Below are 16,482 nucleotides of genomic sequence, written 5' to 3'. Positions count from 1 at the left end.
CTCATTGGATTATAAGCTTTTCTCCTTCTCCTGTTACAAAGCAGTAAAGATGTACTTAAAGAGCCTTCCAAGCTTGCTTAATTTGTTCCTATGCCCAAGTGCAGATGTGAAGATTAAATCTGTATGTGCCTGAGTCCATACCTTACATGCAGCCTCCTGGAAAGGTAGCTGAGAGAGACCTCAAGATCTTTACAGTCACAGACCTCTGTTTCTTGTGGGAGTGCTCTTTTGAAATCTTTATTCTTTGTGGCTAGGGAGCAGGCAACTAGCTGGTGGTTTCCTGACATGCCTTTCTGTCATGTGGAAACATCCTTCACTTGCGTCCAGCACCAGTTTGTGGCCAAGGATGCAGGAGATGCGGGATGTGATGTAGGAACCACACCAAGACCTCTCATCAATTGGGCTTTTGGGGAACTCGCAATTGCACCTGAGCCAACCCTGATCTCAACATTGGTCACCTATGTGTATTTCAGTACATGTTCACATTTGGTCATGGCTCACGCTGGTCTTGTGCTTGAGATAAGATGGCTGGCAAAATTAAAGAGGTTTGGTCCAGATCAGATCCATCATGTATGTAGGTGCTGAATTCCTACTGAAATACATGCAAGTGAGGGTTGTAAACACCTTTTGGAAGTGGACACCACTAACATTAGCAAGTAAAGGGTGGCGGGAAAAGACATGCAAGGTTGCAAGGAGTGTGAGCACTAGAATGAAATGAACTTCAAGGTGGAAAACACACTAATATCATTACTGTCCCAAAATACAAATATTGTATTGTTTAGAGATATCTTGACCGGAATTTACTTTGACTATGGATTATTGTATTTCTTCCTACATTCTTCATGAAAGTCAGCATGCCCCATTAAATGGCAGCACTTCCATGGAGTGGAGCATGTCTTGAGGCAGCAAAATCTGGCCCTAATACTAGAGTTAAGCAAACTGTTAAAATAGGAATTGAACCAAATGCCCAATCTCCTCCTCAAACTCAAACTAAACCCATTTTGAGGTTCAGGAATGTTTGGTTAACTTTAAATAAAACAATGTTGTGTTTCTACACATCCTGCTTTCAGCGAAGCCTCCAAGCAGAAATACAAAAATATGGCAGGCAGATCTATGTTTGCACTATTTCTGGCCCAGCTTAAACCAGGAAGCACTGGAAATCTCACAAAAACAGCTTTGTCTCGCAGGATATCCAGTTCCCATGTTCCGTCACCCAATAGAATACAATCTAACCCATGTACATACCAATTTATTATTAATATTCCACCCAGATAATTGTGATAAACAAATTCCCCAGACTATTAGACATATGAAAGCCCTATTTTTACCGTGGCAGCACACTATACGGCTACTTTAAAGTCCTTTTGTGCTCATTCGTATTGAGTCATTGGCATAGTCACATAAAGACAAAAATGTGTCTTGTGATACATGGTACCGAACCACAGCAAATGATAACAAAGATAACAAACCAGGCAGAGGCCATTTTGTGCTTCACATTTGGTTAGTGGCTAATTTAAAACACGTAATTCAAAAGTGTGTTGTTCAACATCTCTTTGACAACTCTCTTTATTGAATTTGCAGAGCATAAATATGTAAACAACAGCATTGTTTTAGAGGTACATATTTAGCCATATAAAACTGCCCTGTATGCCATGGCAACATTTTCAAAGCACTTCTGTGTACGAGACTTTTGCAAATTCATATTTAAAGGAACATTTAATGTTATTTCTAGAAATGATATCACTGTCAGCAAAACATAATATAAACACCCTGATTACTCAGCTATCTGCTCTGCCACAACAAAATAATCCCAAATGATACAGTACCACAGCTTCATGTTTGCTAGTCAGATTTATTGTATCTTCCAGATTCTAACAAGACACATATTCAGAAATGCATGTTAATCATTGCCCTAATGAAAACAATATGCAGTCAGCATTTAGGTTGTCACAAAAATTACAGGTGAGTACGGACTAAATGCACTCTAAGTGAAAGGAAACCCAATCCTTCTTTCCAGTAGCATGTTTCAGTGAAATGGTCATGTCTGTGAGAATTTTTTTAATGAGCTACCTAAATTTTAGCAGGTATGTGTACATGCTTTCATCAGGCACAAGGCAAAGTAAAATGGCCTTCTGACCACAACTGTAAAAGCAAAATAATCACTGTACAACTTGCCTACATACAAAAGGCTATGAGCATTAAAGCTCCAAAAGCCTGCCCTGCATCTCTCCTCTAGAGACACTAAACTTCGCAGTGTTGCACTGTTTTCAGCCAGATAACTTCTGGAGCAAACAACTACCCAACACATGTGAGAGGACAAGAATCTGGCTTTAAACTCTAAACTGCAAGTAATAAATAAAATGTATACCTAGACTTACAGAATAAGCCAATTAATTTCATTTGGTAAAAGCACAAAGCCCATCACCATTCCACATTTCTGAGGGCCTGAAGGTGCATGAAGATTTGGTTTGATCTTTCTCAAGCAAAACACGTGCACTTCCTATGCTCGTGTGGGTTAGTTATTTATTTCCCTTAAGGAAACTTTCGCACTGCCCACCAGAAAAGAACGTGGAGATTATAAGGCTTGAAATGCTGGCTAAACAGCAAATGTGGCAGGCATCCGTGGAGTGGGTACCAAAGAAAGCACTTCTGCTTAGATTGCAGTGCCTTGCAGTTCCACCAGACAAAAGACACCTAAAACCTTTAACGCTCCTTCCGATCCCAGCTCCGCACACCACTCACACAGCTCTGTCACACCATCCAGATCGCCAAGCACTGTGTAAATGCTGATTTAGCCTTTACTAATTATGCACTAAGAACAGCTTTTTTTTTTAACTTCTACCTGGACTTGCAAAGGTGTTTTCATACCCCTTGAGTAGGAAAACACCTTTGAAAATAGTTACAAAATATTAAAGCTGTTTAGAGTGCAGTACCTCTTAATCTCTTTGCATAGGTTAAAACTAGTATTGCCTTGAAAAGTGGGTGCCAAAGTAAAATATGATTGAAAAATGTCTCATCACACCCTATCGGAACACTTCAAAGTGTAGTAAATGCAAGAAAACTTTGGCTTGCTTTTATTGCGGATGTCCCTCTCCTTCTTTCCCTTCCTTTCACACCATTCTCTTGAGAAACAGAAAAGTATTTTTTGCATGTCAACTAGCATTACATGAATAGAGCTACTCTAGTTTCTTCTCAGAAGGAAAAAAATCAGCTAAAACATTGGACTACCATCTTCCTGAAGGGCAGAAAGGAAACAAAACAAAACAAAACAAACCACACGAGGAAAAACAAAACCAAGAGAATGAGGTTCCACACTTTTGATGTACATTGTTTAAAATGGGGTATTTTTTGGTGAGGGATGAGGTCTTACCAAGGACGTATTTCCCCTTCCCTGAGGTCCCCAGAACTAACAACAATGACAAAATCTAGCTTTTCCTTCTTGCTGTTGCCATTATTGCAGCCTGCTTACACTCTGTCTTCTTGAAAAAATAAATAAGGAAATCTTTACAAAAGGAAAATCAGCCACAGTTCAAATAAATAGTATCTATAAATATTATCTTAGTGGTAACTATATAATACTGCAAGTGCATCACCGAACAGATTAACATGATGAAAGAGATCTTTTGTGTTACACATTTTCCCCATTTAAATGTTTATGTTCTCTTCCAAGTGAAAACTTAAAATTCCCAAAAGAGCAACAATAAGCTTGAAAAATCAGGTTAGACGTCAGCAGCTGACTATTAATAACCATTCTCTTGACTAATACTTATTTGCCCGGGGCAGCCAGTGTCCATAATCAGCATTCGTCCTTCATCATCCTCAGCTGGGCTGTCTGGCAGGTGCTGGGTGGGGTGAACACCGAGGGGTCAGCAATACCCAGCTGTAGATCAAAAAAGCGAGTAGAGGTTGTCACGCTGTAGTTCTTCGTATAGGTTTCCTGTACCGGGTAACAGTCTTTAACTGTGTAAACACCGACCCAGGATTCCACTGTAATCAAGCAGAAATACGACTGCTTTAGAAGACAATAATGAATGAATGTGTCACAATGATGTCAGTCAAACAAATTGGCCATTCCTCAAGCAAAGCCTATAGGTTGGACCTGCCCTTAGTTCTGTCCATATGCATGGCAACACCCCAAGAAATGCCACAAAACTAGTATAATTCGGACCTTGCAATGATCGTAAAGCTGAACATGTTGGTGTCAAGCCCATTTCAAATCCTAATACCATCATGGCATCAGTATGTCACCTTTCAAGTATACTTCTACGGAGGGACTGTCACTTCTGCTTAGTCCCAAATTTAGCTGTGTTCTGCACAAGTCTGATTTCCCTCATCTCTCATACCATTTTCATGTCAGCACTTACTTCACCTGCAAAGCAATGAAATACTCTTTTCCCAGAAGGTAAATTTTGGTGCCGTCAGCTTGGGTAGCATAGGGACACTTCACCTTATGCTGTGTTCTTGACAAGTTGAAAGGTGTGATTACTGAAAACCTGTGGTCCATCTCACAATGTTGGCCCTCAACACAGCCTTTGACACTAAAACACAATCCCTCCAACTACATGGGACATCTGATTCCTGCCTGTGCCCTGGAAGTTCTGCACTCACCTGCTCAAGGAAGCACTTGTCCTCTGCTGTGCTGGCGACTCCTCTGCACCAGAACCAACAGCCATAGCATCTTGCTTCCACAGCTTTTGCTCCTTTATAATCTTAACTGCCATTCTTACGCTTACGATACTTACCGCATCTTTAATCCAAATAAACATGACCTTGCTTCATCTTTTTCTGTCTTACTGTCTCAAGTATAGAGTGTTCATCTTGTTCGAAGAGGAACATTCCTAAATACAACTCCTGTACCTCCATCTCCTGTTTTAAATTGTTCCTTCTGTTTACCACCATCGATTCCTATGATCATTATCATGTTCATTTTTCTAATTCCCATTTCTTTCAGATATTTCTACTGGTGCATTAATTATTTCAAGACTACACTCAATGCCGATCTCCACGTATATGATGTAGCAAGTCTGTCCCTTTTTTTAACTTCAGTTTAATTCCACTATGTGGTTATCTCAGAGGTGTTATCTCACTCTCTTCCCCCCTTGCCCTCTGCCATCACCTCTACTTTCACCATGAAACTATTTCTGCAGTCAATGTCATCGAGCTGGTTTCCTTTGAACACTCTTCACTTTTAAAACCTCACTTATAAATCTCTTTCTTTATCTCACGCATCTCTTCTGTGATCTTTCTTTACCCCTTCCTTCATACACCACTTCATCCAGTTGGTTCATGTATTTCAGATCTCTTGACAGCAGAAACGCATGAGGTTAAAATACAAAATCACCTAATGTGATCATAAATCAGTTCCTTTGAGTGATGCCTGTATGAATTTTTCCCAGTCCCAGGGAGGCTTATTTTCTCTCACTCGGCAGCTATCAAACATGCTTTCTGTCCTTCCAGTATTGTGTGATATGCTGCACCACAATCATAGTATTTGAAATAGATAAGCTGTGACATAAACACACATACAGTATCTAAAAAAAAGGGTGGCAAGCTGAGCAATATCTGAAAATATCTCTACAGGGCATCTTAATATGCCAAAAACACCCTGACCTCAATGAGTTTGGTGTTGAGTATCCAGAAATGAAGGCCTCTTTTTCTCAACAAGACTTTTATTATAATTTTTGAATTAAAAAATTAAAGTAAAATATAATGCTACCAAGGTAGCCTCTATCTCCACTGAAAGCTTAATAATTTTAACAGAGATATAATTTCTAGAATTCAAGCCAATATTAGCTGAAAGGTGGATAGGTAGACAACTTTAAGACATTAATTTTCTGAATGATCATACAGAAAAGCACTGGTGATACAAAATCCTACAGGATAAAAATCACACATCATTAACTGAATGTATCTGGATATTAAGTTCCATAAAAGTTCCAAAAATAATGGATGTGAAAAACAAAATTCTTGAAGTTAAGTGATAATTTTTCTCTTGTAGAATACCAGAGGATATACCGACCTACTTACAGAGGTCTAATGATCTTATCTTTCTTTTTCTACTTCATTCTTTCTACTTTTATCCAAGAAAAAAATATTTTATCCTGGCTAAATGCTCAGGTTCATAACCAGTCTATATATTAGGTGTCTATAACTGTAGGTATTGCATTAGCTGAATAATGCCATAAATTTCATGGGGGGTTTAAAATTATTTTTATAGTTGTCCGGGTCATCAGTAAACCATAGATGAAATTGAAGCCAACATGCTAATAAAATGCTACGCATCCAAAACTTAACATACTGTACCTTGGAAAATTCAGCCTATTTTCTTTTATGATGCAGGTGTTCAGCTGCCAAATGCAGAGCTAAGCCTCGAGAGCAGATGTTTCTTACTAGTTCAGTGGATAACAAAACTTGGGTGCATATTAACAATGTCTATTGCTGCAGCACCATGTATTGGATGTTTTCTATGACATTATTCAATACTTGTGTATAGACACACACTGACACCTGCTTTGTTTCTATCATGCACACTCTAGTTTGAGTGTGTGCCTAATTTTATTACCAATTCTTCTCTAGACCAATTTTGGATACATGCTTCTGGATTCAGATGCAAAATGATCCTGTTCCTTGCCAAAATCTGTATGATATGACCTAAAATACAATCAAGTCTCTTGAACATATTTGATTCTGCTGAGATATGAAACATTCTCTTAATAAAATGCATTGATAATAAAATTATGTGCTGCACTTATTTCTTCCAGCAAAATTTATAGAAATATGGAAATCTGGGGTGAAACATGAATAATTTTATTTTTCCCTGGGTAGCAGAGACAATGATTATTATTAAGATTAAACAAAAGCATGCACATACATTTCCTGGCTGGTTTCCTGTCAGACCATTCCTGTACCATAATTTCATCTCCAGGTCCCCCGATGTAATATTGATCTTCATAAGTTGAATTGGCAGGAATATCATATGGATCCCATGGCTCTGTCAAAGCAATCTTCGAGCAAAGCTTTGTAACTTGCTCAATCTGAAACATCACTGCATCTTTGTAGAGCAATATATACTCAAAGAATCTGAAACATTAAAAAAGGCAGTTAATATATATAGTCTTTTTCTATACTAAACAAGGAGCATTGCTGATAAGTAAGCTTGCCTTTGACTTCTCAGTATAAGACCTTTTTCACTTGCGTTAAACTTTGCCAAACTTTGAGAAAGGCTAACCAGTTGGGCTGAAATTTCCCATGCTGAAAGTTTGTCTCAGCTGACTCCAAAATAAATAAATCAGGCTGAACTGGTTCAGCCATTTCTGAGAACAACAGAACAACTTTTCTGAGAACAACTGAGAGAAAAACATGTTATTATTTCTAGTTTTGATCTGTTTTTTAATAACTGTTTCATTAAAAAGCTCTAGTGCCTCCATATTTTGGAGAAAGGATTTGAAATTTGGCAGGGCAAAAGTTTTTATTAAAAGATGCCCAGGTTTGGCTAAGTTATAAGCCTTTGAAAAAAATCTGCTTGCATAGGCTGCATAGATTCAATTCCCCATGAATGTGGTAGAGCCTTTCTCTGTGCTGGTTAGATGTGGTATCTGCCATCATAGATGCTCCTCCACAGCAACCCATGTAGCTTACTGGGACATGCTGGTGAAGGGGGAAGTACATGGTCCCAAGTGCAGAACTGAGAGGTTCTCTCTCCTAATGGAAGTTTCCCTCTGGAAGCCACCAGGCTCAAGAAGTAGTGGAAGGAGAGAGCAGAGGAGCAAAAGACTAAGTCAGAGATAAGGAGAGGCATGGAGACCAATGAGCTTGAGAGGCCAGAAGTCAACAAAATGGATAGTTAATAAGAATTCAAAACCAATCTTCTATAAAGTGACCAAGCCCTGCTCTGAAGAGAGATGATACACACGGACATTTTCATCTAGCTACTAGTTACAGTAGTTCGATCTACCACAAACAGTGACTTTGCTTCCATACCTATAAACAAGAGGTGGTATGATCCTTACCTTATAACTGGGGACAGAAACCAGAGAGAAACCGAAATCAGAATTATCAGAAGTATAAGCTGATTTTGAATACACAACCAGAAACACCAGATGCCTAACTTCTCCAGGGTACTTTGAATTACCAATCAGATGATGAGTTGTTCAATGCACAACTCAAAGCATCCTTATGCATGCTCTGCACCTTTTGCAAAGGAGACCCAGAAGTCACTCTCTAAATGCCCCCAACTGTGCACTCATTATTAGAGGCTTCCTGTGAATATCTTGTCTCAAGTATTTGGCTACAGTCTACTGTTACACAGTGACTCTAGCAAAAAGGAAGGGATGGTATTAATTCCCTTGAACAGCTTCATCTCGCCTGTCTGTAATAGTGTCTCTTTCCATTTGTAATTCCTTGCTTCATTCATGATGCTGCCTCCATTTCCTGAAGAAAAAAAAAAAGGCTTGGGTGTCCTTTGGCCAGTGGCATCTTCCACTTTACAACCCTGATGCTATCCCCTAACAGTATTCACCCTGTGCCCTCAGCAAGACGGGGAGCTGGTGGAAAACAGTGCATAATCCACGTGATTGAAAAGATGATGCACAAAAGCAAGAGGGGACCTTCTCCGTGGTATTTCCCAACTCCGTCATGTTTCTCTTTGCAGTCTTCACATTCTTTTGGGGAGGATGTAAAGTTTACATAAAATAGGGCTGGCAACAAAACAATTTACAGTTTTAATTGTTGCACTATACAATTGCATCAGACAGGAATCACTTGACCCACCACTGACACAGAGGCATTTAAAGGTTGCACGATGAGTACTGTCTAAGCACAGTTAAAAGCATCCGAGAAATTTTCCCATTGCTTCTTGAGAGGATCATTTATCTGGCATGTGTGGAAACACAGGCAGGCTAAATAGCATTATCCAAACTGAAGAGTGACAAAGAATGTAACAGTGGACAAGAAGGCAGGTTGGGGCGTACCTCTCATGCACAACCTTGCACAACACAGAGGTGGCTTGTCCCGCTTTCCGTGAGGGAGTCAGTCACCGGGAACTTCCCACACATCGACAAGACTCACACAGAGAGGCTGACAAGCTGCAAGATTTAGCTTTCCAGTGGTAAATAATTCTCCTAACCATGCCTTAAAATATTCCTGCTTCTGTGATAACTTGTACCAATCTAAACTCGCCTGCCATTTTCTTAGTCAATGTCTCCACAGTCAGATACGTCACTGAAGAATTCAGTATATATAAACTGGTTCCTTACATAAACCCAAGCCTACGACCACGTAAAGACATACGTAATTTTCATATCATGTTCAGTCCAGAGAACATACTCACAAGAACACTAAAATACATTTATTTACGTGCTTGCGATCAGGCTTTAATGACTCAACTACTGTTCAGCTGGCTGCCCAGCAGCTACCATAAAAATGGCATGAGGAATACCTTATAGATGAGTCTATCAATGTGTTTGAAATATTTGAGTGATAAAACAGCCATTCTGTGAAAGAACAAAAAAGCATTACAAACTGCTGGAATAAAATCTAAGCAATTACATATCTTTTTAATTTTCAATCCTTACTTAAAACTTATTTCATGCAGAAATTTCATTTGCATTTTTAATAATAACTTTTTCACATTTTCTTTTTCCTTATGCTTTCCATTACAAATTATTTAATGGGATAAATATCTTTTGTTCTAAATTTTGTAACCTGTGAATTAATGTCATTGCATGAGGGACATGTGCCATGTACTCAAGTGAAACAGTGGTTCAAACTTCAACCTGACAAATGCATGTATTTGACTTCCAGCACATGGATAGCCACTGTGACTTCGACAGATAGCCTGAATACTTGCAGAAGGAGGGCCACAACCCAAAAAAGCTTACTTTCTTGACTTTGCCATCTTCCATGCAGACAGCAAAATGTGCATTTTGAAACAATAACGAAAAGAAGAATTAGATAAAAACAAACAAATCAAACTCATCACCAAGCATCTCTCTAGCACCCATTCTGCAGAGCAAGAGGCTCCAACACCTACATTTTTGGTTCTGGGAGAGACAGAGCGAACACATGTGGAACAGACACCAGTCATATGACTTGATGAGCTGCTGGGATGAACTCAGCTGTCATTTTTCAACCTGTGTGTACCTCACATCCAAGTTTTAAAGAGAATTGCTCCTATGTGCATCCTGGAAATAACAAGCACAAAACCCTAAGACTACACAGGATCTGAGTTTAACTACATATGAAAGGTGAATGGTTGTTTTATAAAGAGAACTATTTACCAGCCAAAATTAATAACAAAACGTGCATGAATATAAAAATTACAATCTAGCACATTTTAAATCAAAATATTTAAAAATAATTTCCTTTTTTTTTTTTTTACTGGTCAAGTCCTAAGTGTACTGCCTCTATTTGTTTTAGGTGCCTGAGATTTCATTGGCTGCTTGAGGGGAAGCAGAGAGCCCTGAAAATAGGTCTTGGCAAAGAAACAGAAGAGGAAATTATTTTTAATTTGCTTGTTTTTTCAAGAAAAGTAACATATTTGCAGCCTGTGCCCACCTCTCATAATATTTTTAAAATAATTTCACTCTTTAAACTATAACTTCAAGAAAGTCCCAACCTGTTCACTGGGCACCTTCAAACAGATTTGGAGAAGTTCCTTGGACAAGTTAACCTATTTGCCTGACTGAGATTATTTCCCTTCCTTTCCTGTCCTATTCCATCCTACCCTGTGCTACGCCTCACACCCTTTGTACACTACACCCTTGATGGGACTCTCTCATGGCCCTTAATACTCCCTTTGTCTGTGCCTGAAAATGGACACATTCCAGCATATAAAGACATGCACATGTTTTTCTTCCTATGCTTTAAAGAATTTCTTAACACTGGATCACATCCTGGGCAAATAATTCCCTTGACTTTGCTGGAAGTAATCATGTCAGACAGGTGGGATACACACTGAGTTCAGTACTCTCTTCTCCCGACCTAAGGGAAGTATTTTTACTGAATAAGAGACCAACTGAATTCAAGCCAAGGGCAGTATACTATGCCCACGCAATCATGAGGCAAAGCACTTGCATTGCGGACATACCGTGAGGAGTGAGTGTGCATTCAAATGCCATCCTACCTCTGAGATTCCTCCTGAAATTTGGGGACATAGTTAGAGATGCCTACCAGGAGACAGCCCAGATAACTTAGAGACACAGTCTCAGACCCTCATAAATTACTGAAACCAATAAACTTATCTAATGACTTGTCTTTTGAATGGATTATTGTTCTGCATGTTATTAATGCAATTCAAAGCAATTAATTATTTTTAAATATTTGTCAGAAAAAAAAGTCATTAGACTCGAGACCATGCTACCAGCTCTGTTCCAGGCACTCAGTCTGCACTGAGTCCTGCTGAAAAGTGACTTATGCTGAGGTCCTTCCCAGCTGTCAGTGCTGAAGCGTGCTAGCCCGCCCATCACCTAACACATCTGTGTGACTCCCAGGGTTTAATTCTGCACTTCCAAAGGTTTCCTCGTGAGCATCAAACCTAGAAGGAAGGAGACGCTGTCCAGTTGCTTTCATAGTGACTCAGAGGAGCAGGGGTGCTGCCAGTAGCAAGCCAAGACCCAAGCGATGTACCAAAGCACATTAGACAAGGTCATTTTGCTAGAGTGAACCAAAATAATGGTGGGAGGCTGAGATCAGGTAAAAGAAATTCCTTGTGTGAGAAATCTGGCTCTGCATCATTTCGCTCTGTGGCTTTGGACAAGTAACTTAAAATACTGGAGTCTTAAAATGCTATTATCTTTATTTATTTTTTGATTGCTGTAGCACTAAAGACACTCTAACCAGGGATCAAGAACCAGTTGTGTTGGGCATTGTATTAACAAAGAACAAAACCACAATTCCTGCCCCAAACAACAAGGGAACAATGGTTCTTGTAAAACAGACTTTCCTTTCCTGAAAAGACATAAGGGATTTCAGGTATCTGTTGATTCAGCTTTCCCAGGTGCACCTATTGTATCTTTAAAACTCGCACTCATGTTAACCAGGACTTACATTACTTAGTAATTATTATAAAGAAATTGAAAAACGAAAGCAAAATTTTATGTATAATTTGTATCAGAGATATTGTATGGCTCAGCAGGGAACAGCATTTGACATTTAAGATATAAAGTCGAGGTTGCTGCAATTATTCCAAAGTTAACTTTGCTTTCTCGTTTGAGACTAATGAAAGCTTGAAGCATCTGTCTGTCTTTGTGGCATTATATAACTTTTTGCTGGCTCTGTTTCTAAAGAGGCATTTTTAAACACTGTGAAAGAAGTTAGAAACACTTCCAACTAGAAGAACTTTCACAAAAAATATTCCAAACGAATTCTCTGTTCTCGTGTGCACTGACAGGTACATCCAAATATGTGATTCTTCAGTTAACTTGTATCCTCTTGATAACATATCCCACAAAATTTTCATAACAATAACACTATTTTTCACACATTTTTTATTGAAGAAAGATGTACTGTGAGAATGGGAACCTTTACTAGATGGATGACTTCAAAACCTCATCTTCTCAGCTCTTCAGATTAAGGACATTTTCAAGGGAGCAAAGCTGCTGAGCAGACATGCAGACAGTTGATAAACACTCATCAAGTCAAGAACATTAATCTGCTTTTGGAAAGCTCTGGCGAGCTCAGTTCAAAACTCAGAAGCATTAGTTTTTCAATATATTTCTGGGAACTCCTCTCCTCTTTCCCATGAAGTTTTCGGTAATTTCAGACTTGTGTTTTTCTTCTGGTGTATCAGACCTCAACAACAACAGTAATTTACCATATTTGATCTCACATGTTTGGCAGTAGTGCTGGATGATGGTATATTGTACAAATACAGTATTGTGCAAATACACATGACAGCAAATGTAATCTGATCTGTGTAAAAGCAGTATTTTTTAGTCTGACTTAAATCACTCGCAGATTGTAAAAGCCTTACGTTATTTTCAAGATGACCAAGCCCTCTGTATCAGTTATCTAATTAGCAAGGTACATGAGGAACTTTGTCAGCACGACTAGTTTCCAAAGCAAAGTGAATTAGGCAGTTTGAATACCGTTAATTACGAAGTTCATGTAGAAAGAAAACCTTAAACATAGGAATCAAGAGATGGAAAGTCAAAGCTACATCAACTAAAGTATGATATATTTTTGTGATTTTATTTACAAAACTCAATAAAAAATGATGCAATGTCTTATTTCTTTATTTGTTTTGCCATAAATTAGATGAGCTACTTTGGCAAATGCTACGGCAAATTAAGTTCTTCAGCAAGAACGCTGTCCCCTTGCTGTCCCTTTTTGGCTATTTGACACTCCATAATAAACAGCCTGGTCCACCGAGTTGTAGCCCTGAGGACAATGCATCCTGATTGAAGTTGAAATTCAGGAAAACAATAAAGTATTGTGTTTTAAGGGAGTCCTGTTTTGCAAGGGGCTAAAAGATGCATTATTCTTCATAGAGAGCATCTGTGTGTTTCCCCACGTATATTCGTGAATCAGAGCCCTCAGTGGACAATGGCATAGCTCAAAAAGGAAAGGAATGGAAGATATAGCCAGAATGCCAGAATGCTTTCCAATGAATCCATGGACTCATCTCCTAGGGACTATGGTAGATACTAGCAGAGCCACATCATATCAAAATAGACTTGAAGTCAGAGATTATTTTCCTGTTCTGGGTTTGTAAAAAAGCCTAGTACAGGTCTTGTTGCCCTGAGTAGGTTAATAATAATAAAGGTAACTGGAATATCACAGCAGGACTTAGTGGAGACCAAAAAGAATGAGGAAGGCCAGGATTTGCTTCTCAATGTATACTAAAGACCTAAGGAAAGACAGAACAATATGGAGGGAAATGACAGAGGTACATTATCATTTATTTCATTTCTCATCCTCTTTGTGTTATATACAGAAGGAAAGTAAATAACACAATTGAAAGAGGGGATGCTCAAAACTAAGATGTGGAAATGCTCTTCTAAGCACACAATTATATTAGGGCACTCTATGAACTTGGAAAAATGTAAGAAAAAGGAAGCAGAAATTTAACACGTAGAGATAGCTAGGAAAATCATGGTTACAATGATTGAGAGTATCTCCAGAAAGAAAACAACAACAACAAAAACCAATCAATCAATGAAACAACCAAAAAACCAAAACAAACCAACAAAAAAAGCCCCAAACCAAAAAACCCCCAAAACAGAACAAAACAAAATAAAAGGCATACCTGCGTTCCTGTTTTTAATTTTACTTGTAATTGTCAGATTTCTCTGGAGTTTTCAGACTTTTCTCTGTATCAGGCTCAGAGACAGGATATTAAATTGGACCTTAGCTCTGTTCCAATATGATAACACCTATTTTACACATCAGAAAGGCACAGCAGAATGAGATTCCCTGATAACAGATAACTAAACTTAAATGATCTCCCTTTTCCAGACACTTCAGAATAAAATAATAATAAAAAATAAACACCAATTTTTCAGCTAGCACTGGGCACTGCAGGTTCTTACACATCTTAACGTGTATGTATAAACAGAGATGGATCTTTGAGTACCATGAAATTGAGGAGATCTATATTGCTCTTGATTGAGACTGCAAATCCCATCACACATCTACTTGGCCAGTTAGTTGCTTTCCGGTATGCATTCGAGTATAAAAAGCAATCATGAAGAAGTCTGTGGAACAGATTGCCCTTTGGAACAGATGGGGAGTAGATCTCTGTTCTGATAGAGTAAATTTTTCTTTCACAGTGGAATATTCCCTGGAAAAATTTGTGAGGATATGCACTTGTATCAGATTACTGCCCCAAGATGTAATGATTTCCACCTTCCATCTGCAATGATTTCCTTAAGAGGGATGATTCAGGTCTTTCAGATATCTGTCCAATGTAAAAAAACACAAGGTCTGTTTTTAAGGGAGTTTAGAAGTCAGGCCAGCTAGGATAATCAGACAACACAGTTTCAAAGCTAAGTACACTTATCCAAAGATCTGAGTATAGCTTATTTTTAAGTAAACGTTGTGAAAGATGGAGATTCACTTCACTGGAAATAAATACAACCTGAAGTCCTGGCACTGTACTTCATTCTCCCTCCCCACCTCCAATGCAAAAATAACTTCTTCATTTCATCCAGAGGGCTTTGTGTAGATCTTTTTCTTCTTCCTTCAGCAGCTATCAGTCCAAAGTAATATTGTTTGCTGAGTGCATAAGATAGTGACTGGATTCAAATACAAAGAGTTGGTGTGTTAAAAGTCCAGGGGGACCTGACTGAAAGCATGCAAAATAAAAGAATTATGGGAAAGAACAGAATGTCTGTGTGAGTGAAAATGTACCATTATGGACAAATGTTAATTTTTCCATGGTTATAAAGTAAATGGCATTTTGAACACATCTCCATTGATATGTGGTACAGTACACAGTAATGATTTAGAAAGGCAGCTTTACAGTTCTGGGTCAATTACAGAGGTCATTTATTCTGTTCTGCATAGCCCTGGTGAGGTCAGAGTGGTAATGCTGTTCCTGGTTTTGGATGCCACCCTTAAGGGATCAGATAAACAGACTGCATACAGTCCAGAGAACAGCAAGAAAAGTATGATGTTTAAGAAGCAGGACCTATGAAGAAACTGGGCATGTTTATTCTACAAGAGGAAGACTGAGGTAGGAAATATCACTTCCTCCAAGCCCAAGACCAATGCATCCCTATGAGGAAGAAATCAAGTAAAGGGAATAAGAGGCCAGCATGGATGAGTAAGGAATTCCAGTCAAAACATGGGTGGAAGAAGGATGTTTGTGTAACGTGGAATAAGGGGCAGACCACCTGGGAGGAATACAAGGAGACTGTTACAGTACGCAGGGATGAGGTGAGGAAGGCCAAGCTCCACTTGGAAGCAATCTGGCCAGGGATGTCAAAGACAACAAGAAGGGCTTCACCAAGTATATCAGCAGCAAAAGGAAGGTTAGGGAAAATGTAGATCCACTGCTGAATGAGGAGGATGCCCTGGCGATGGATGATACAGAGAAGGCAGAGTTACTGAACGCCTTCTTCACTTCCATCTTTACTGCTAAAACTGGCCCTCAGGTATCCCAGACCCTAGACATAGAAGAGAAAGTCTGGCAAAAGGAAGACCTTCCCTTGGTTGAAGAAGATCAGGTTAGAGATTGTTTACACAAACTGGACATCCACAAATCCATGGGCCCCAATGGGATGCACTCACAAGTGCTGAGAGAATTGGCAGATGTTATTGCAAAGCCACTTCCCATCATCTTTGAAAGGTCTTGGAGAACAGGAGAGGTGCCTGAAGACTGCAGAAAAGCCAATGTCACTCCAGTCTTCAAAAAGGGCAAGAAGGACCACCCACGAAACTACAGGCCAGTCAGCCTCACCTCCATCCCTGGAAAGGTGATGGAACAGCTCATTCTGGACGTCATCTCCAAGGATGTGGAGGAAAAGAAGGCTATCAGCATGG

At 39.1% G+C, this 16,482-nt stretch overlaps 1 protein-coding gene across 1 annotated transcript in view; it reads right to left on the bottom strand.

Moving 5' to 3' along the window:
* Positions 1-1,536: 1,536 nt before the first annotated feature.
* Positions 1,537-16,482, bottom strand: part of EPDR1 (ependymin related 1) — a 32,699-nt gene continuing 17,753 nt past the window's right edge. Inside the window, exons 2-3 of the mRNA XM_065629077.1 lie at positions 6,872-7,080; positions 1,537-3,987 (exon numbers count right to left, since the gene is read on the bottom strand). Of these exons, the coding sequence (XP_065485149.1) occupies positions 3,797-3,987; positions 6,872-7,080 (400 nt within the window). The 3' untranslated portion in view covers positions 1,537-3,796. The remainder of the gene's footprint in view (positions 3,988-6,871; positions 7,081-16,482) is intronic.

This window comes from Caloenas nicobarica, chromosome 2 (assembly GCF_036013445.1).
Source record: "Caloenas nicobarica isolate bCalNic1 chromosome 2, bCalNic1.hap1, whole genome shotgun sequence".
NCBI lineage: Eukaryota > Metazoa > Chordata > Aves > Columbiformes > Columbidae > Caloenas > Caloenas nicobarica.
Note: the sequence above shows the minus strand (reverse complement) of the source record. Positions and strands in the feature narration are given on the sequence as shown.